This window comes from Hydra viridissima, unplaced genomic scaffold (assembly GCF_058129835.1).
Source record: "Hydra viridissima isolate aposymbiotic clone 2 unplaced genomic scaffold, HvirCarnegie_v1 scaffold_17, whole genome shotgun sequence".
Taxonomy (NCBI): Eukaryota; Metazoa; Cnidaria; class Hydrozoa; order Anthoathecata; family Hydridae; genus Hydra; species Hydra viridissima.
In genome coordinates this window covers 1,759,609-1,782,366 of record NW_028324316.1, presented here as the reverse complement: position 1 = coordinate 1,782,366, position 22,758 = coordinate 1,759,609, and the positions used below count along the sequence as shown (strand labels likewise).

The 22,758-nt window shown below is 30.4% G+C and overlaps 1 protein-coding gene across 1 annotated transcript in view; it reads right to left on the bottom strand.

The window, feature by feature from the left end:
* Positions 1 to 15,670: 15,670 nt before the first annotated feature.
* The window catches only part of LOC145198345 (uncharacterized), a 37,423-nt gene continuing 30,335 nt past the window's right edge, over positions 15,671 to 22,758 (bottom strand). The window contains exons 11-13 of the mRNA XM_090074497.1: positions 17,029 to 17,170; positions 16,460 to 16,824; positions 15,671 to 16,277 (exon numbers count right to left, since the gene is read on the bottom strand). Coding sequence (XP_089930623.1) covers positions 15,734 to 16,277; positions 16,460 to 16,824; positions 17,029 to 17,170 — 1,051 coding nt within the window. The 3' untranslated portion in view covers positions 15,671 to 15,733. The remainder of the gene's footprint in view (positions 16,278 to 16,459; positions 16,825 to 17,028; positions 17,171 to 22,758) is intronic.

The window sequence follows — 22,758 nt, the reverse complement described above, 5'->3', positions numbered from 1 at the left end:
TCCTGTTCAGTTTAGCAAATGCGAATTGATGAGCGAAGAAGAAAAACGAATGTTTGCTAAATGTTTTAAAGAAAACGTCGCATCGTCGATAAAAGAATTTATAAAAATACATTTGTATCCGTATCCCGACGAATACGCGTTTTCGGGAATGAAACAAAAGGACAAAAACGAATCGATAAAAGCGTTTGTTTGCGAAAACATAACGGCGTTAAAAGAGTATTTCAATTCTAACGATTTCCATAAATACTTGCAACAAATAAACGTTCACGCAACCAAGTACATGTCGTGTCTTACGAAGAAAAAAAAAACTTGTATTATAGATTTGTTAAGATTAAAATTTGATATCGATTATATGAAATAAAAAAAAAAAAAAAAAATGAACTTAAATTCTGTTTTTGATTTGTTAAAAAACATGAGAGAAAACGTCTGGCAAAGACAGCTTCTTTTTGTGAAAGATGCGGATGCTAACGATAACGACAACGATAAAGATGGAGTTGAAAATAACGACGAAGATCGAGATAGAAAACGAGAGGAAAATCAAATCGCGTTTGAAAATTTACCTTCAAAACTTTTGTTTCAAAATTTAAACCAAGATCCTTTTACTTATCGCATGAGAAACGAACAAGAATACAATCGCATGGCGTTGTCAGACATGAAATTGCAAAACGTCATGCAAAACGAAACCGTAGCCGTAACCGATAACGCTTTATGGGAAACGTGGGAACAAACGGGAAGAAACGGCAGTTTGTTTGGTCAACTTGTAAAACGCAATTATACCAATGCGTTTTCGGATCGTATGAGACAAATGGAATTATCTCGTTTGCTTCGTTCGCAAAGAGGTACGAATTATCGTTTAACGAGTTCGAGCTTGAGCGGTATAAGCGAGACCGTGTCGAATTATTTCCCTTCAGTACAAAAAAAAATGCGTGTAGAAGAAGAAGAAGAAGAAGAAAAAACAAAATTTATTGATCAAATGCACAAAGACGAATATTTGTTACGTTTTTGCAAATTTAAAGGTCGTTTGCTGTTTCCCGACTCGCGTTACGAACACGAATACGAACGTGTGTTTTTAAAACGAATGTGTCAAACTCCGGTCACTATAGGATGGGACGATTTATACAGCTTCACCATGGAAGTACGTCATCGTAAAGAAATAACTCAACCTCAGTTAAACGATTTAAATATTTTCATCGTATACGGCAACAGCGTGCGAAAGACAAACGAAAATTTAAAAAAGCTATACGATCATCTTACAAACAAAGACAAACCAAACGAAACTAAACTCGAAGACAGAGATAAAATTTCGTTTTATCAAAACGTGATTCGTTCGGTTACGGGAGGAATATCGCTTGTCGACGATTCGTTTTCGTTTTCGAAAGTTTGGAAGATGGAAATAAAAGCTGACAACGTTAACTTTAAAAAAAGCAACGTCGAACTGGAACACGTTACAGTACAAAGAGATTTGCAAGTCGATCCTTATTATCCTATCATGCGCGGTTTGCTCGACAAATCGTGGCTCGGCGAATCGCCTACTCAAACGGGAGCAATAGCCAAACGTTTTTTTGAAAACGTAGAAACGAATTTGAGAAAATGGGAACACTCGTTATTATCCCGTTACGCCAGATTTGATCATCAATCGAAAAAGTTAACAACGATAATGAGCGAATTTGTAGAAAAGCATCAAGAGTACATTATAAAAGAACACGCACCGTTGTTAAAGGCTATCGAGGATTTTTCAGTTTTTGCAAAGGAAAACGAATGGGACGAATTTTTACCGTTGCTTTATCAGAGTTTTGTATTTAAAAAAGAGTTACCGTTTAGAACTGATGATGATGTGGTCGAGGTGTTTCAAACGTATCATGCGAACGTGTCGAAGAATGTTCTCGTCGATAGGTTTTTGCTCGATTTTAACGCTTCTTTATGCGACACAACACACGGAATATTTGGCGTGTTTGCTCGTTTCATCATGTTTTTGGTAATGGGTTCTGTTTTGACTTCCAAAACAAAAGATTTGCCTATTTATTTGTCAGCTTTTTTTAATTTGTTCGAAAACGATTCAATCGACAAAGAAAGAAAATATACGAGAGATATTTTTAAAGAATTATCGATCATAAAGGTGGATTTGATTACTCAACCTAAAATATACAACACTCGAACATGACAACACTGACTAACGTGCAAGACCTTGTGGAACGATGGAAAACAAACATTAAAAGCAAACTGTTTATTTTAACCCGACGAGATAAAATTTATCGCTACTTGAACGATGCGAAACAAATTAAAAACGAAACAGACGAAAAATTGCTTGTTTTGTTGAACGATGTATTAAAAACGCAAAACGAGTTTGTTTCGCTCAAAGAAATGTTAAAGGCGTGGTCGACGACGAAAAAAATAAAAACCAAAACCGATTTTGATAAAAGCGAAGCTCCGAGAAAACCGTATTCGTACGAAACAGACATGGACAGGTATAACGAACCTAGAACGTATTTTCATGCCGATTTGGCAGATATGAGAACGTTTAACGTCGACAGGAGAATATTTAGACCTAAATATTGTTTGGTAATGATCGATGGCGTTTCGAGAAAGATATATTTGCGAAGCTGTCTAAACAAAAAACCTTCTACCGTTACAAAAGCTTTTGAAAACATGTTTGAAGGAATAGAAAGAGTGTTTGACAAACGCGTTCGTTTGCAAACGGATAAAGGAGGAGAATTTTTCAATTCTCAATTTAAAAATTGGTGCAAAAAAAACGACGTCGTTCATTTTTCAAGCAAGACGGGTCATGCGTACCGTGCGGAAAGAGCTATTTATACTTTAAAGACTCTAGTAAGACGTTTAAAAATGAGCGAACAACTTAGCGTGAAAAAAAATTGGGACGCGTATATTGAAGAATTGCAAGACGTCATCAATTCTACTCCTTGTTCGTATAGCGGTTTCTCACCTGTTCAATTAGATGCAAACACTGACGAAAGTAAAATAATGCGAATGAAGGATCGTGTATCGGCGCAAAAAAAGAGAAAAGCACAATGGAAATATAACAATACGACTAGAATAGAAAAAGAAAAGAAACCGATTTTAAAACCGTTATCCGTGGGAACGTTGTGTTATCGAAGACAAACAAAAGCTCTCGATCAAGACACGTTTAGCAAACCTTCGACGCGAACCGAATCGTATTGGAATAAAAACGATGTTTACAAAATAACCAAAGTAACGATAAACAAAAATCAATTGGATAATTTTTACGCTCCTACTCATCGCTATTTTATCGAACATACGATTGATAAAAGAAAATACCTCGTTCGCAGAGAAGATTTATACCCTATTACATTAAACGATGAAGACCGTTATTTTGACAACTATGAAGATTATAAAAAGAATTATCTTAATCACATAGAACTTTAAAATGTATACTTATACTACGTTTCGCACTTATCGAGGAGGTAACAACGAAAGAAAATACATGAAAGAATATCGAGGATCTGGTTTAAAAAAAAAACAAAAGAAAATTCGAAAAATCGTTCATCGTGCTATCAATAACGAAATGAAAAAATACAAAAAAAGAAAACAACGCGGTGGACTACCAGTTGCTTTACCGTTGCTTGGCGGAGCCTTGTTAGGGCGATATATTTATAAAAAAATCAAATCCAAAATGTAAAAAAAAATTATATTTTTATATTAAATGAAATACATTGTTTTAATTATATCGTTTTTTTTAAAAAAAAAATCAATCAATTTCCATTGGTTCTTCTTGATTTTCTTCTTGATTTATCTTTTTCGATATATTTTTCTGTTCAATTTTCATCGGTTCATCAATTTCCATCGGTTCCTCTTCATTATTTTCTAAAACTCATCATAAAAAAAAAATCATTTTGTTATTGTAATATATTTCTCAATTTAAATAAATCTTCCATACAATAATTACACAAATAATAATTAAATGATAAAATTTCAATAGATGGACAATGACTAAGTTCGCCATCTTCTATATGCCCACCGCAATGTCCGTATTTAAAAGGTGTGACAATGTTTTCAAGTTTAGGTACTCCTAACAATTCGATATTGTAGGATAAAATATTGTTTCTATCGCAAAATCGTTTTTCGTGAATTCCACCTTTATATAGCACCACATCATTTTTACCAATATGTTTCATAAGAAATTCGTCAACATCTTTACACGATAATATTTTGGTTGTTGTGAATAAAGATTTATTATTATTTAACAAATTGAGTTTTGGATAAAAAGGTAATTTATGAATAAAATTGCAGCAATATTCAAATGCGTGTCGGTATTTTGAAGAAAGATGATCGTAATCAATACAAGGAACAGCGTGTATATTGAGCATATATCCAAAAGGATCGCACATTCTTGTTAGTGATACTTCTCTTATACAAGCGTGAGTTTTAGAAATTTGGATCATTTCCATATCCATTACCCACCATCTTCTTCGCAGTTCTACTTTTAAAAAAAAAAAATGTATTATTTTCGTTTTGTTAAAACCCACTTTACAATTCTCTTTCCGACTCTATTTAATTTGTTATTCATCGCATTATTAGTATATCTCGAGTTTGTCTTTCTTTTGCAAAATTTCAATTTTTTACATTCAATTTTTCTTTTTCTAAAATTTTTTTTACTCCATTTTTTTTTATGTTTTTTTACCGGCAAAGAATTATTAACCGGCACTGAAGAAACTATTTTAAAATCAACATCATCATCATCATCTTCATCAATAATTCGCCTCGGTTTATACTTTATAATAGCCATTTTTTAATATTTTTTTCATATTATTTCTTCCATTATATACTATTTTAAAAAAGGTTGAATATGAATTAATATAGTGTCAAAATAAAAAAAATAAACGCTTACCTTTATTCATTTGTTCTGTTGTATTCTCATTAATGGTGCGCATCATTTTTATATGTAAATATATTATTTATACTAGAAAAAAAAGATAAAATAGAATATATAACAATAAGAATATGGTGACAAACAAAGCATTGCACGATTATTTTACTTCGGAACCGTTATTTAACGATTATTATTTGGGTGTATATTCGTTGGATGAAATACAAAATGCATTTGATTATTCGTATTTGAGTAAAAATTTTAACAGAAAAGGATGCTTTATTATATATAACAGCGATCCATCATATAAAAAAGGAGAACATTGGCGAATGCTAATGAGAATAGATAAAGATCATCTGTTTTGTTTTGATAGCTTCGGTAAACAAAGTTTCGATCGACAAATTCCTCTGTCTTTTTTAACTTGCAACGTACTTTTTGAAAATGCAAGTTTGATAAATACAAACTCCTACATCGATAGTTTATCTGTTAATTACAACGAAATCGACACAACTTTGCAAGATTCTAAAAAAGATTTAAAATCAAACACGCAATTTTATTATTTTTCACAATTTATCAAATGCTATTCGTTGGAAAACAACATACAAAATCTTACCATTTCGTACAATCGATTGATTTATCAGAAATACAATACTGTTTTATGTGGTGGTTGGTGTGCTTATTTTGCTTCGCTTTTCTTTCAACATTTTGAAAAAATCAAACAAAATATTGACCTGTCTTATTTCAAACAAATATTGGCTTCACACTTTCAAGAACACACCGTTTTTGATCAACGTTTAATTTTTCAATTTAAAAACTTTATTAGAAATGTTTTTTTAAAATATTGCGACGTAATAGCTAAACGTGCTTTTTTACACGATATAGAAGATAAAGAAGAAGAAATGTACTTACACGATTCACCGTCATCGTCTTTTGAATTCAACCCTATTCGTGTTTTTCAAAACGAAGTTAATATTTTACAACACAACCAAAACAAAGCTTTACTTAAACAATTCGATTGGTTAAGAACAGAACAAAACATTCAAAACTAGACGTTTTTACATGAAAACGATTTAAACAAATTACCGTACTATTGGTTAAACGAGAAAATAACGTTTCAGAAGAAGATAAACAATTATTAACATTGTTATAAATATTTACATTATTTTTTTATTGTCTTCATGAGTCTGTTTTCTTTTTTTAATACAAATACATTTTTTTTCAGTTTAGCCAAAGTGATTTTATATTGTTCGTTTTTATCGATAAGATTTTCATTTTCGCATAACAAATCTGTCACTTCTCTATTCAGCAAATACCTTTCGTATTTCAACGACTTTACTTTCTTCTTCAAACGTTTTATTTTCTTGATCGTTTCATCACCACTTAATAACGTATTCATTTTTTTTTTATCTAAAAAAAACGTAACAAAAAAAATTATATATCATCAAATTCAAATTGTCGCCAATCAAAATCCTTTCTCCATTGATATTCCTCTTGACAATTTTCACTATTACATATATTTATTTTACAACATTCACATTTATATACAATATTGTCTTTTTTTAACCACACTTCTTCGCATAATTCGCATTGCAAAATATCTTTTATCGTTTCCATAATCAATTTACAATATCGCTCTACAATTTTAACTTTATCTTTTATAATCGACTTGGAACATAAACAAACATTATTATTTTGCATCTAAAAAAAAATTAAATATTTTTTTTACATTTTTTTATATTCAATATCAATAACACAAAAACAAAATATATTAATACATTTACAATATTTTGTCATTACATTTTCATTTTGCTTTGTTTTAATTTGCTTTACTACTTTACTCTCTTTAGTTTCTTGATTAGCATTCGTTTCTTGAGTAGCATTTGATTTTTTCATTTCGTCTTTAAATACGTCGTCATTTTCATCATCATCGTTAATTTTTCGTTTTCGCATATTTTCATTAAATATTTCCATTTTGGTTTCATTTAATGTTGTTTCCATGTTGTTAACCATTTATCGAATGTTATCAACTAAACTTTATCATCGTCTTATATAGGTTTTGTTTGTTATTTCACCTGTTTTTTATTATTTGTTCCTAATCAATATCATCGCTTTAATATTGCACGTGTTATATTTGTGTCTAATCAATATTATTTATTATTAACCTTAACAACATCGATTATTTTTTCACCTGTTTATTACGTCACTTTTCTTTTGCACGCATTTAATTTGTTCCTAATCAATATTAATCATTGTTACTATTAACAAAAATCGATTGTTTTTTCACCTGTTTTTCTTTTGCACACTTTTTATTTGTTCCTAATCAATATTATTCATTGTTGTCATTAGTAACATTCTATTTATTGATTCACCTGTTACATTGTTACTAAAATATAAATTAAATGATTTTTCATTTTAATCTATATCTAACGTGAATCTAACGAAACAAGTATCAAAAATGACTCTTGTATGTTATACTTCGTTTTTGGAAAAATTTATGTCTGATTTAAACGAATCACATCTATTAAATAATAACATTACTATTAAACTAACTTCGGATATGAAGGTGGAAAAGATTGAAAAAGCATTTTCGCTTACTATTAAAGCTGATACAATTTTAAACTGGGTACATATTAAGATTACTAAATTAGAAGATAAACTGATTCGTTTACGAAGTTTAATCGACAGTGGTTTGAAAGATGAAGAAGAAGAATTGAAAAGATATACAGACAAACAACGAGATTATTTTGATTTTGAACATCAGTTACGAAATGGTATGTTTTCAATTGATCAACGAACAATATTTCATTTTAACCTAACTTCACACTCGATGAAATATGCTGCTATTTTTAAACAAACGAGAAAAAGAAAATGCAACGAATAATACTATTTTGTAACATATTCTTTTTTTAATTAAAATTACATTTTTATTTATTATTTTCAATTATTGTTTTCACACCCTGACCAACACCAGCGCTTATCGCTCCACTTGCTGCTGCTTTTGCCGTTCCAATTGCAATCGTTCCTGCTTTAGCCGCTAAAGCTGCTTTCGTAGCAATAGCTGCTGCCGCTGCTGCTTTACTCGCAACGGCCGCTTTAGCTGCAATGGCCGCTATAATCGGTGCGATAAGAAAAGGTAAACCACCTCTTTGTATGTTTCTTCTTCTTCGTTTTTTATATCTTTTTTGTTTTGATATTTGTTTTCTTCGTATATATTTATCTCGCGAATTGTTAATCATCGTTTTATATTAATTGACTTCTTCGTGCTACTGCCCAATCTAATGCTTTTTTTCCATATGTTGAAGATAAAAACTGATCACCAGCAATCTTTCCCAATCGAATAAGTTTTTGAATTTTTTCACCTCTCCCTCGTTGTTTTCTGTTTTTATTTCTGCGTACTCGTCGTCGTCGTCGATACATTATTATAGTTGATTTTTTTATATTTTTTTTCGTTTTATATAATAAATTAGTCAAAAAATATCGTCTTTTAACTGGCTTTTAACGAGTTAGGTGAATATGTTATTTCTTCGTGTAAACCCGTTCCATTTTGAATATATTCCGTTGGTACATACACGCCAATTGTCACTTGTCCAGTAAAATTTTCATGAAATTTTAACGTAATTTGAAAAGCACTACTTCCTGTCATAATTTGAGGAGGGGCGTTTTGAACAGAATTATAATCACTCGTCATATCAAACACTAATGGTTGATCGTAATTGTATTCTGGATTAAAATATTCACGCATGCTTGGAATAAAAGTATCGTTTTGATCATGATAAGCAGATACTAAATTATCAATATTTGATGTTGAAGAAAGTCCGCCATTGTGCCAACTTGCGTACATACGATACACTTGACAGCGAGTTAAAAAATCTCTCATATCAAATTGAATCACATCACCCGGATTACTATCATAACTTCGTCTGCAATTTGAAAACGTTACTTGTGATATAACTCCTGTAGATATATCACGCAATGTCATACAATTTTTATTTTGATGCTCCAACTGATCTTTTCGATAACAAGAAATAATAATAGTATTTCCCAACCAATTGGAAACTTTATTATTTCCCATGTCAATAGTAAACTCATTTCTATTATTAACAACATTATCAATTGTTTCCAAATGCTGCATACAAAATAATGTATAAGGTTTATCTGGAGTAGACATCATCAAAGCCGTTTTTTCAACAACCAACGTAGGATTTATTTTGTGATTTAGCATATACAAACACGGATCTTCCATTTTTAAACCAATATTAGCTAAACTTGCAACTTGCGCATCACTAATAGGAAAAATATGTTCCATCAATTTTTCGTATTTATTTTCAAAATATATTTCCAATGCAAATTTCTTTCTTCCAATATATTCCTCTATTTCAAATATTTCATTCAATAGCTTTAAAGGTATAAGAAAATACATTCCGTTACCACACGCTTTCTTATTATATCTATCACACAAAATTGTTTGATAAACAGGAGCTTCACCAGTAAGTGCACGAATATTAGCATTTGTACCTTTACTTTCTGTTACTGTTGGATGTTTAGCAAAAAATTCTTTAACATCTTTATTACCATAACTAACACAACCCATTTGTTGATCTAAATTCGTTTCACGATACTTTTTTTTGTAATTTTTCTTATAAGTTAACGCTTTCATACGAGACAAAAATTCCGACGGAACAAAATTATTGCTGCAATGTTCTTGATTTTTTGCTAAATTTGTAAACAATTTAATTCCTTTTATCCAATAAAATATGAAATCTTCTCGCACGCAAAACTTTTTCATTAACGCATCATCATCATGACCATCTGTCATATTAAAATATGTATTATCGTTTACATTTTTTAATATTCGCATTTTAAAAGCGAGACATATTTCACTTAATTTTATATGATCAACAGCTTCCCATTCGAAACGAAGTTTTATATCACGAGTTGTATTATTATTAGGATATATTATTTGCGTAGTAGACTTTATTATTTCTTCTTGAACTCCTGTTGTATTAAAACCAGTCCATTTTTCACTCAATCTTTCTTGCCATTCTTTAGATAATTTTCCCGAAAGAGCTTGTTTTAATAAATCTCCTTCTTCTTTTGTATTAATTAAACTCTCTTCAAGAGTAGCAGGATTATCGTTAGGACTATATCGATCTTCCAAATTTCTTTTACGTAACTTACTTTCTGTAGACATTTTTTATAAATAAACAATACAACATTATCAAACTCTTTATATATATTTTTAATTAAGAATATACATCAATTAGAATCGCTTTCAGAATCGCTTTTAAACACGTCTTTTTTTTGCTTTTTAACGTCTTTCAATGCTTTCTTATAACCTTTTTGTAACCATTCTTTTTTTCGATTTTTATCAGGTCTTTTACAAACAACGGTTCTTAAAGCACACGTTCGACACATACCCTCAACATTTACAGCTTCAACATTTTCTAAACATACGTTACACAATATACTTTTTCGAGATCTCTTTTTATCTTTTCGCACTTCGTCTTCGCTTTCATTGTTCTCATCTTCACTTACGTCATCATTATTTCGTTTTTCGTTTCGCATCTTTGTTTTTCTTTTACGCTGTTTAATTTCTTCATTTGTAAAACTCTCTTTCTCTTTCTCTTTTCTTAACGATTCGAGTTTATCGTTCATTTCTTTTATCCTTTCATTCATTTCTTTTTTATTTTCTTCCTTAATTTGTTGTAAATAACCATTTATTTGTCTCATTTTTTGATTATTTATCTCATTATATATATGTCGAATCTCATCATGAGATTTTTTCGATTTTGCAATAAATCTATTAGCATACGCCTTAATATGGCTCATTTTTTATTAATAACTTCAACTTCAACAATAAATAGCGGTTTAAATTTATCATCTTCAAAAACTAACGGTTCTTTATTCGAATTTAATAACGTGCATTTTATTTTTTGAAGCGATGTTATTCGATTTAAAATAAATGTTCTCGTTACACCGTCAAGTTGAGGTTTTCTATTGTTGTTCGTAACATGAATATAACCCTCTCTTTCATAATATTCATTCATATCAAAAGAACAAACGATATTTTCAACAAGCTTGTTATTTAAAAAAACCATTTGAGATAATGCATTTTCAAACTGAACATGTACCATTTTATCATCTTCGTGAGGGAAATTCAAAACGTTATTCGGCATAAAAAATATTTGCTTAACGAAACATTTCACTCTATTTTCGCCATATCTTTGCAAACATTCGCTTATAGATTCCATCTCCACTCCCAACAAAAAAGGATTAACTTCACTACTTTCATTATTGTCATTTCCTTTCCATTTCTTATGTAAAATAAAAACATCTTTCACACCACTGGTATCCATTGCAATACAAATATTGGATCGATAACATAATTATATACTAATTTTTCATTTTTTGAATTCAATAATGTACAACTAAATGATGAAAAATCAACCGTATCTTTTACTTGAAAATAACGCATTTGCCCTTCTAAAAGAGGTTGATAATTGTTTAACAATGAAATGTTTGTTCTTTTATCACCTTTAACTAAATATTGATTTAAATCAAACGACGCCACTACATGTTCAACCTTTATATTGTTTAAATAAACATCACATTTCTCCGCCATATTAAACGTAACATGCACCCAACGATCATCTTCAGAAGGAAAATTAAGAGCTTCTGTTGGAAAAAAATAAATGTAAGTTAATACGCAACGATAATATTTTTTATTTATATTTCTTTGTTGAATTTCATTAACTACTGAATCCGATAATCTTAATGAAAAAGGGTTACTCTCGTTTTGCAGACTATTATCATCACGATGAATAATCATAGTTTCAAACACATTTGTCAATTTTTTATTTTTAATTCTTTCATCTCTAGGCTGATACACTATTAAATGAACTCCTCTAATAGGATAGCTTTCTTTCCAATTATCAATAATAGTACCGTCATATCTTCTTTGAACAAGCGGTTGTTGATATATATCAGTGGAATAAAATGTAAGTTGTTGAATAGCATCATCCGTTAATATATTCTTTTGTCCTTGACACCAACGATAATAATTCGTTTTATTTTTAGTAGGAATTTCTTTTCTCCACAAACCTAAACATACCAAAGGCAATTTTACTGAAGAAGAATAACTTTCTTTTATTTGTTCACAATATAACCACACTTCCAAATTGTTCTTTTTATCATTCATGTATGGTTTAAATTTAACTGATTTAAAATCACCATTTAATAATGAAACATAGTCATCATTATACGTTAATGAATATTTAAAATTTCCCACTGGATTTTTAAGAAACTTAATTACGTTATACACAACACTTTTATTAATAGCTTCTAATGAAATATCATCATATAACGGAGGACACCATTTCAAATTATCTTTCTCACTCCATTGCGGAGTCCAAAGATCTTTACACATTACTTTCAAATATATATTATTCTTATAATCTTCAAAGCTTAATCCATTTAACACCATATTCGTTTTTCCATCCATTAATCCTTGTTTAAAATAATCCAATATTTGTGGTGAACGTATAGGAAATATACTCTGTTCTGTTGTTTGAAACCATGGAATAGTTAAATGTGATACAATAGTATCCTTATTCGCCGACACTTCTAAATACGAATAATCCGCTTTGTTCGCAACTCTATTGTTCTTCAATCTTATACACGACATTCCAAATAAAAAATCTTGAATACGAGGAGGAAAGCAAGGCATATATTTCCAATACGACTTATCTGCATACAACAAATGCTGCCACTCTTGTAATAATGTCTCAATTTCTACTTGCTTATCTTTAATTCGATCATTATCTTCACCGTATAAATATTCATACATTGTTTCAATCAACAAACATTCGTTAGGGATTCCACTACTATGTCCTTCTTGAATAATATTGTTTCCAAACCAATACCTCATATTAGTTAAATGTTTATTTTTATTAAACTTATAATAATATTTTACACCAGTCGGATATATAGATCTTTGAATGTACTCTTCAAAAAATCTTGCAAACGGCGTTGGTACAAATATAGGATACGAATATCCAGTTTTAGGATCTTCACCAAACACATGACCAATATTAGAAACACGAACAGTAATTTTAATTTCATTTACATCACCGCTTTTTTTATATTTATCGGAATCTCGAGGTTCGATTTTTATCGAAAACAAATATGTAAATTTCCTTCGATCAGGATCAATCATATCTAAAACGTTACTGTCTTTTGGATTATTATCATGTTCCACAAAAAACAAAAATGGTAAATTATGATATTCTGACGGATCTCTTTAAACATATTTTCCATTCTCAAACTTTTTATATCCTTGTCGAGCAAAATTATGAAGATTATCATACATACTTAATTTATCGTCATATTGAAAACTAATATATTGATGAAACGGAAATACTTTATAGACAGCAGCCTGAGAATGAGTAGGAATAAAACTAAAATCCATCACGCTTTTTACAACTTCAGGTGTCGTAGTAGGTAAAGGACTTGGAAGAGGGAAATAATATTGATTATGAATAAATGTCTGCTTCACATCGTATTTATCACTTTCCGGTTCGCTCACTATTCTCACATCTTTTCCCTTCGGCATTACATCATACCAAAAGAAATTTTGTGGTCTTAACCCTCGCATTTTAAAATTAATTTCCCCTCGATTTTTATCCGTCACCATCTCACAAAAATTTCTTTCTCTTGAAATGCAACTTTCATTTTTCAAAGGACTAGCGGATATTCCACTACAAAACGAACCATTCCAAAATTTAAACGGTAAATAAGAATTTGGAATCAACGGAAAATTCATGTTCCACCAATTTTTATCAATATCACTTCGTAAATCATTCCACTTAAGCCACTTTGTACCATCATTCATAAATGTTCTTTTCATAAATACATTATCGTCATCATTCCTTTTCAAATATTCATCATTTACTAACTGTACAATACTGTGATATATATTAGGTTTTTTCCGCACGTCTTCTCGAAAATCAATAACTTTTACATCCCAACCATGTACGATACACACCTTTTCTGTCATCCAATCTAATATTACCGGTTCTTCATCCAATTCCAATCCGAGAATAAAATTCATAATTATTATTATTATAATACTCTTTTACCTTTTGAATCCACGGATCATTTGTTTTATCTTCTTCTTTTTCCATTAAAGATAAATTAGTAGGAATTAACATAGATTGTAAATGAATTATAGAATCTCTCTTCAACATATTTCGAGTTACAGTTTTTCTAAAATCAACAAAAGGTAAAGTAAATTCATTCGTCACATTAAAAAGATTTTTTGTTGATGATGAATCGCCACGAATTTCTGAATAATAATAATGTGTAGCTTCATATAACGAATCATCTAACACTTCTTCCCACAACATTTTCAAAGAAAAATTAATATTATATTAATCAATTGAATATATAATATATATTAATCTATTTATATTCTCACCTATATTTATATTTTATTCTTTCTTTAACAGATACTATTACAAATGTTATATAAAAGCATTATTTTCATCATTTTTAAACGGTGTTTTTTCATTATTTTACTAACACGTCCACATATATATTATCCTTACTTACCCCCGGTTTTTCTTTTTGTTTACTTTTCTCTGATTGGTCAATTTTTCTTTTGTTTACTTTTCTCTGCAATCTGATTGGTCGGTTGGTTTTTTTGTTTACTTTTCTCTGCAATCTGATTGGTCGGTTTGTGACCCCCCGCAACGTTTTGTTTACTTAAGGGCCGTTTTCTCTATATATACCGGTGCGAACGTTAATCTGTCATTTGGGCGAAAGACCCAAAGGAGATCGGACGGCGAAGCTCTACTCAAATTTTTTCCAAAATGGCGTCGAAGGAAGGTAACTTTGTTGTTCATTTTATTTTTTCTTTATTTGTAAAAATGCGCGGTTTAGTGTCTTTGGGGACTGGAAACTAGTAAAAGTGTGCATTTTTAGTATATTTTAACGGTGTTTTTTTCATTATTTTACACGGTGTTTTTTACATTATTTTACACGGTATTTATTACATTTTTAAACGGTGTTTTTTTATTATATATTTTATACATATATTTGTTAAATGCATATTTTATTCATTTTTCTATAATGGAAGCTGTTTCTGATGTATTTTTATTTTTCAGCTATTCTCTATTCATACATTTGTATACAGAGGATGAAAATGGTCATTTGAGGCGGTCCCTGCATTCTGATTGGTTGTTTCAAATTCATCACGTGATCATGACGTTGTCGTTCCAATCGCATCATCGATGACGTCATCATGTCGTCACGTTCATGGATGAAACACAATCATGTTGGGGAGTCGTGCTTGCACGACGACACAACGTGATTGGTGAAAATCATGAACGTGACGACATGATGACGTCATCGATGATGCGATTGGAACGACAACGTCATGATCACGTGATGAATTTGAAACAACCAATCAGAATGCAGGGACCGCCTCAAGTGCCCATTTTCAGACTCTGTATACACATCATCAGACGGTTACCACGAATACATATGGAATTCCAGTGCATGAAAATATAGCTTATTGAGTATATTGTGAGTGAGAATTGTACAAACAACAATCTTTCAATGATCCCATGAAAATTGATATTTTCCTCAAAGAATTAAAACTTATATTGTTAGCGCAATTTTTTAAAATTCAGTTTACTAAATAATAGCGTTAGCAGGTGTGCATGGCTGTGATTGCAAACCACACTTCTTAGTTATATAAGTGTACTTATATGTAATCATTGATAGGGTTACAAAAAATTTGCTGCCGAAAATAAAGACCAGAAAAAGTGCACTCAATTTAATTCAGTCATAAAATATAGTAACTAACATTATTAAGATTGCGCAACTCACTCAGCTCTGGAAAATTTGCTCTCTGGGTTGAAAACTGTCCAAAAGTTCTTGCCCTCCAATATCTTCAAAACTGTATGCAAGATCGGAAAGATCGTCCGGAGTGGAAAGATCATTAAGATCGACATTTAAAACGTTTGCTGGTTGTTTGTTGATCTGATATTCTAATTCACTTTCAGTTATTTCATTCGTTTTTTCAATTTGTTTTAAGAAGCAGATATTAATGTCATCACGCTCTTTGATATTCGATGAGAATTGTGAAATATCATCATTGTATATACTCGACTCGTTAAATAGAGAACTTAAATTACGTCTTGCTTTCATTTGAGCAGGCTTACCATAAGTGTCTTTGCTAGACAGATATTGAGGAGTCAGTGGTTGATGTACATTAACATTTGTCCTGCTCATTGATGGAACAGACTGACAACGCTGGGCGCAATTAAACTGATTTCTTGTTGAAAATTCCCCATAGGAAAAGTTGTGAAACTCAATTTCGGAAGGTGACATATCTGAGTATGAAGTAGAAGGTGAACCGTAATGGAAATTCCTGAAAAACGATTAAATCACTTTAAGAACATTAAAGTTTAATAAATGAAGAAAAAAATAGAACGAAAAAACATACGTCTGTAGATAAATAAATGCATCACATAGTATGGTTATGCAGTCGAGACATTCTTAGTGCTACAAATTGAATCAAAAAATGATATTTGTAACAAAAAAATTATTTACAAAACATATACTAACTCTCCAGTAGATAAAATCGGTTTTTGGGTAGTTACTATACTTTGTTGTAGAGTAGGTGATACATTTGAATAGAGTGAAGCATATGGTGAATTTTTTTTAATAGATCTTTGGCGTCCTAATTTCTTCGGAGTCGTTTTACTTGTAGATGGTACAAAAGATTTAATATTTGACAAAGTTAGGTAAGAATCATTTTTCTGCAATGTATATAAAGATGACTGATATTTTAAACCAGTATCATCTATATTCACATCGCTTAAGACAGGTCGTTCTTGAGGTGGAGTAAACATTTTGGAAACATCACCACACAAAACAGGAGACGAAACATCGATTGTGAATTCTTCTAATGGAATCTGTAAAGCAAATTTTTCAAAGTAGCATAAAAATATGCCAAAGCAAGTCTTATTATAAATACAATTAGTATATGAATAGAATACTGATAATGCAATAACATTTTCTATCGCATTTTAAAAGCGTTTTCTTAGGTAAGGAAATCTCAAAATATTGCAATAAGTATTGCATAAAAACTATTGAATTATATAAAAAAAAAAACATACACTGATTTGGGTGTTTGGGACAAATCTATCATTTAAACTTTTCTTTTGTGTGTGAGGGACAACTTGTAGAGCATCGTGATTTTTTAGAGTTACATCGTCAGAAGTTTTAGATTTGAGATTCATCACTGAATTTATGTTAAATCTAAATATAAGAAAAACGAACATCACATGAAAGTGACTTACTTAACATCAAATGAAATCGAATTTGTTAGATGGCTGCAATATTAAATATTTAAAAGAATTAGTAAATGTTTTCATTTTAATTTAGAGCGAAAATATAAAAAAACTTAATGTTCGTCAATTTACACCCTGTTATAAATTATGACTATCACTTTATATCTCTCTTGAGAAATATTACAATCGTTGCGTTATTGACCATTTCATTTTCTATTATATTATCTGCGTTATATGATAGATAAAACATTTAGAGTTAAGAGGTGTTATTATTTCAATTTATCTATCATATCACTATAAAAAATTAAAAAGAAAAAAAGTTAAAGAGTAGAAGCTATCCTCTTTTAGAAATATCTGCGTCTTGAGAGATTTGACGCAAATCCAAAATTTTCAACGTCAAGCAAAGAATGGACTCACTGGTTTAAAACTCTAGAAAATTTCTTTTCATCTTTGGAATCTACATCTGAAGAAAAGCTAAGAATATTAACTTTGTATCATCAACTGTTTATGAATACATATCCACTTTGCTAACTTCTAAAACTGCGATCGACATTCTTAAATCGTTGTACGTTAAACCGAAAATCGAAATATTCATTCGGCATCAGTTGGCAACACACAGGCACCAAACCGGCGAAACGCTAGACGAATTTATACAAGCTCTCCGAACTCTTGCAAAAGATTGCAACTTTAAAGCAGCAACAGCCGATATTTATTGCGATAAGTCAATTAGAGATGCATTTATGATTGGCTTAAACTCAACTATAATGCGCCAGGGACTACTGGAAAACATGACACACACCAACATCGGCGTTCGACCAAACGCGTTCTTTAGAACTTGCGCAAAACCACTCTGAACAGTATCAATCTAGCGTACCCCATATCAATTCAATACATAAAGCAAGAGAATACTCAGATAATCAGCAAGTTTCATCACCGCCCACTAAACTGTTACTTCTGTGGAAACAATCGCCATTCACACAGTGCTTGTCCTGTTAAAGAAACTATTCGTCACAAATGTCAGAAACAAAGACTTTTTACAAAAGTGTGTAAATCGAATAGATCATTAGCTGTTACCAAACTTGGTGATATAATACCAATGATAAGTGCTAGGTCGCCTAATTGCCTTTCGTACGCAATTCGGAAGGTCGAAATAAATGGACAGAATTTCTCTGCATTAATAGATACGGGAAGCTCAGGCAACTTTATCAACAAATATATTGTTGATAATTACCAAATCTCATATACAAAAAGTAGCGGCAGCGTATCAATGGCATCATTATCACTCAGAACAATAATCTAAGGCTAATGTAAAGTAAATATGGTTTTCTAAAACTAAAAGTATGCTGATATCACCTTGTTGATCTTACCTGACTTATGTGCTAATATTATCCTTGGTCAAGCTTTTATAAAACAGCATAGCAATTTAACAATCCTTTTTGGAGGAATATTACCTCTTTTTTCAGCTTGTAGCCTAAAGAAATCGCATGACTTTATTTGCATATCTTATTTTCAAATCTCTTTTTTTTGCAAATCTGTCAACCGATTGCAACTAAATCCCGAAGATTCAGTCACGTTGATAAGCTGTTCATCCAGTCCGAAGTTAAGTAATTGCTAAACGACGAAATTATAGAACCAAGTAACTCACCATGGAGGGCACAAGTTGTAATCACTGCAAATGAGCGATGTGTGTTGATTATTCCCAAACCATAAACAAGTTCACTTACCTCGATGCCTATCCTATATCCAGAATAGACGTCCAGATTAACGAATTGTCCAAAGTTCCACTTTTTCAGTACTCTTGATCTTACTAGCGCCTATCATCAGATACCACTTCTAACAGAAGACAAGCCATATACAGCATTTGAAGCTGATGGCAAATTGTATCAATTTATTCGCGTGCCATTTGGTCTAACAAATGCCGTTGTTATTTTCTTAGGGAAAATTGACGAATTTATAATTGAGAACTCTTTAAAAAAACACCTACGCGTATTTAAATATTACGGTAGCAGGTAAGCTGAACACGACTTTAATTAAAGAATTTATACAAATCAGCTAAGGAAAACAAGCTTACTTTTAACATTAGCAAAAGTATAATTTCAGTTAAATAAATCTACTTTGCTATGTGGCACTTCATAATAGCATAAAAGTAGACCCAGAAAGATTGTAACCTCAACTTAACTTACCTTTAATGCTAAATGGTAATGAATTACAAAGAGCTGCAGGACTCTTTTCCTTCTATTCAAGAGTTTATCCGTAATTATTCTGAAAAAGTTCGCCGTTATTAGTGTCCAACATTCACTCTTAATCAGCAAGCTACAGACGCTTTTAACCTACTAAAGAATGATATTACGAATGCTGTTATAAAAAAAATTGAAGAAACAATCTCATTTGTTGTCGAAACGGACGCCTCTGGATTTTAATTGGCTACAACATTAAACCAGAATGGACAGCCAATAGCCTTCTTTTCGAAATCTCTAAACAAACATGAAAAGCACCAACCAGCTATTGAAAAAGAAGCATACGCGATTGTAGAAGCTCTTCGGAAGTGGAAACATTATTTGACCGGATGCTATTTTACTTTAGTGACCGACCAACTAGATGTTTCGTATATGTTCAATCAGAACCATTGAAGCGAAATTAAAAACGTTAAAATTAATGCGATTGCGTATTGAACTTGGTTGCTAGAGCTGTGATATCCAGTAACGACCAGTTAAGTATAACCAAGCACCTGATAGTTTTGCACGTTTCTTGTGCTCCGCCTTACTGACTCAAGAATTATCAAACAATGAAAGCATAAACTCAATTTGTTCGTATATAAGTGACAATAAAGTAAAATTAGCAAAGCTTCATAATACTCTCTGCTACCCAGGCATTACAAGAATGAACCATATTAGATGTTTATCTTAGCTGCAAAAGAAAACTAATCTTAATATTTTGATATTTGTTAACAAATAATTTTTCTAGTGTTTTTAGAGTTATTTTTGTATTTCGTTTTATTTTTTAGTGATCTGCGTGTATAATTAAAGACTTTCAATGATCTGCGGGTTGTACTGCAGCATAAATAATAGTAACATTCTCGATTAGACTAATTGCAATTTGAAAAGTTTAAACTGATTAAATTCTTATTTTTTAAATAATCGTTTCAAGTACCAAAATAAAACTAAAGCTAGAATCTAAAAAAAATATATTAGAAAAAAAACACAACTTTACTTGTTTACATCTTTACATGTCTCTTTCTGTTGCACTTTCTGAACAAAATTAGGCATTTTTCCCCTGGACTCCAATATGCTTATTATAAATTTGTTACGTCTTTCGAAGCCATATCTATTTTCTGGTGTCCTTATGACTATTTCAACAATTCTTTCCATATTCTGACTATGACAAGGATATTTTGGAATACTTAAAAGATTGTCATTGGCTTTCAAAATACCTTCATTTGAATAGTCATTCAGTAAAGGTGATGAATTGAGTTTCTTGATGTCCAAATTTATCAATTCATAGTATACTTTTGTTCTGAGATAGTGTTGCAGGAAGTTTGCAATGTCTATTGCGTTCATTAGTATTTTTGAATTTGAGTATCCTTTGAATGGCTGCAGTTTTAACTTTAAAATATGAGTTTTTTACTAGCTACATTAAAACATTAAAATTAGCTACTTTAATTTCTTGTACTTTACATCAATTACTGCATTTCTAACTCATTAGGCAAGATACCAGAAATTGATCGTCATAAATTGTCAAATAATGTGATTTAATTTGGAACTATCCTGGTGCATAAAACTACATAATTATTGTAACAAAGTCAATAATGTTGTAGGAAGATTAAAATGTCTATTGTGTTCATTAGTATTTTTGGATTTTTTTAGTTAGTATTTCTGAACATTTCCAACTTGTAAGATATAAGTTTCTCAAAACTAGCTCCATTAACTTCTTGTATTTTACATCAATAACTGCATTTCCAATTCATTAGGCAAGATACCAGATACTGATCGTCATAAATTGCCTAATAATGTGATTTGATTTGCAACTATCCTAGTGCATAGAATTGCATAATTATTGTAACAAAATCATTAGGTTCTTTTGTCAGTTTTACTGTAGAAATGTTTAAGCATAGAACATGGTTTGCTCTTGTGAGCCACTGAGCATGATGGAACTTTTCAGGAGAATTTTTAGTGCTTTTATTTGAAACCTTTCTCAAAAGGTTAGTTACAGATGATATAATGAAACAGATGATAAAAAGATATTTTTGATTGGAGCTTAATTATTAAATAAATTATCAGGAGTAAAATGAAAGCTCTGTTGATTTTTTTGAAAGGAACTACTACTAAATTAATAAAGAGCTATGTTATCTTTTTCTCAATTTCTCCTTTAAATGATGCAGGTGCAGAAACTTTTCCATCAATCAACTCAAATACATGTTTAAATGGAAGTACAAATAAAGTTGAGAAATTATTCACTGCATCGGTCTATCAAGTTGTTTCTATTAATTTTTTAATTGCCAGTATTTACTACAGTTGCACCACATAAGAGAGCATCGGAAGAACTGCTGTTACCAGTGTCATATAGAGAATTTCATTAAAATGCAGTGAGAAGTTCTATTTTGCTGGAAATTATGGAAAACAAAAATAGAGAAAAAAATCCATAAAAGAGTTTAATGTTTATAGTAAAGATTCCTTAAAACTACAGCAGAATCAGACTGGCTATTTTGATGTTGATGATAAAAATAATGATTATATTCTATTGACATTTAATTACATGAGGGGCTGTTAAGAATCTTAATAAAACTAAATTAAGCTAAACTAAAAATTAATTGAAAACTTTTTTAAAAATATTGAACGCATTAGCCAGTCTTAATTTAGGCACTAAATAAGCTCAAAGAACTATATTTTAATTTGCATGTTGACTTTTTTTTTTTAAAAAAAAAGTTCAACTACCACTTCAATATTCAGGTAAGAAATCTCATGCTATTAGCCTGGTTGGATTTTAAGGCATTTTGTAGTTAACTTTTAAGGAGCCAAACAGTTATTCAGGTGTTTATGATCAGAATAATGATTTAGTTATTTAAAACAGAAGTGCCCTAATTTGGGGACTATTTTCTCTATGTGTTATTGTATCCAATAAACTAGCCAGACCAGGTAGATTTTTTATTGAAGCTGATTTTGCAACTGGGAACTTCATATATCTAAAATATATCCCTTTATTTCCATCAGTAAGGCATTAAAATTCTTCCTAAGAATACTTTATATATATATATATATATATATATATATATATATATATATATATATATATATATATATATATATATATATATATATATATATATATATATATATATATTTGCATTCATTTTGAATGCAAATAAATGAAAAGAACAATTTATATACAAATGTTTAACATAAAAACCCAAACAAAAAAAACTTTTTTTTTGAAACAATGAGTCTTACATAAATTGACACTCTTGCTTAAAACTTTAGCCATTAATATTTTTAAAAACTTATTTTTTTAAATAATTACCATACTCTTTCATCAAAAATAATGCATTCTTTAATTACATAA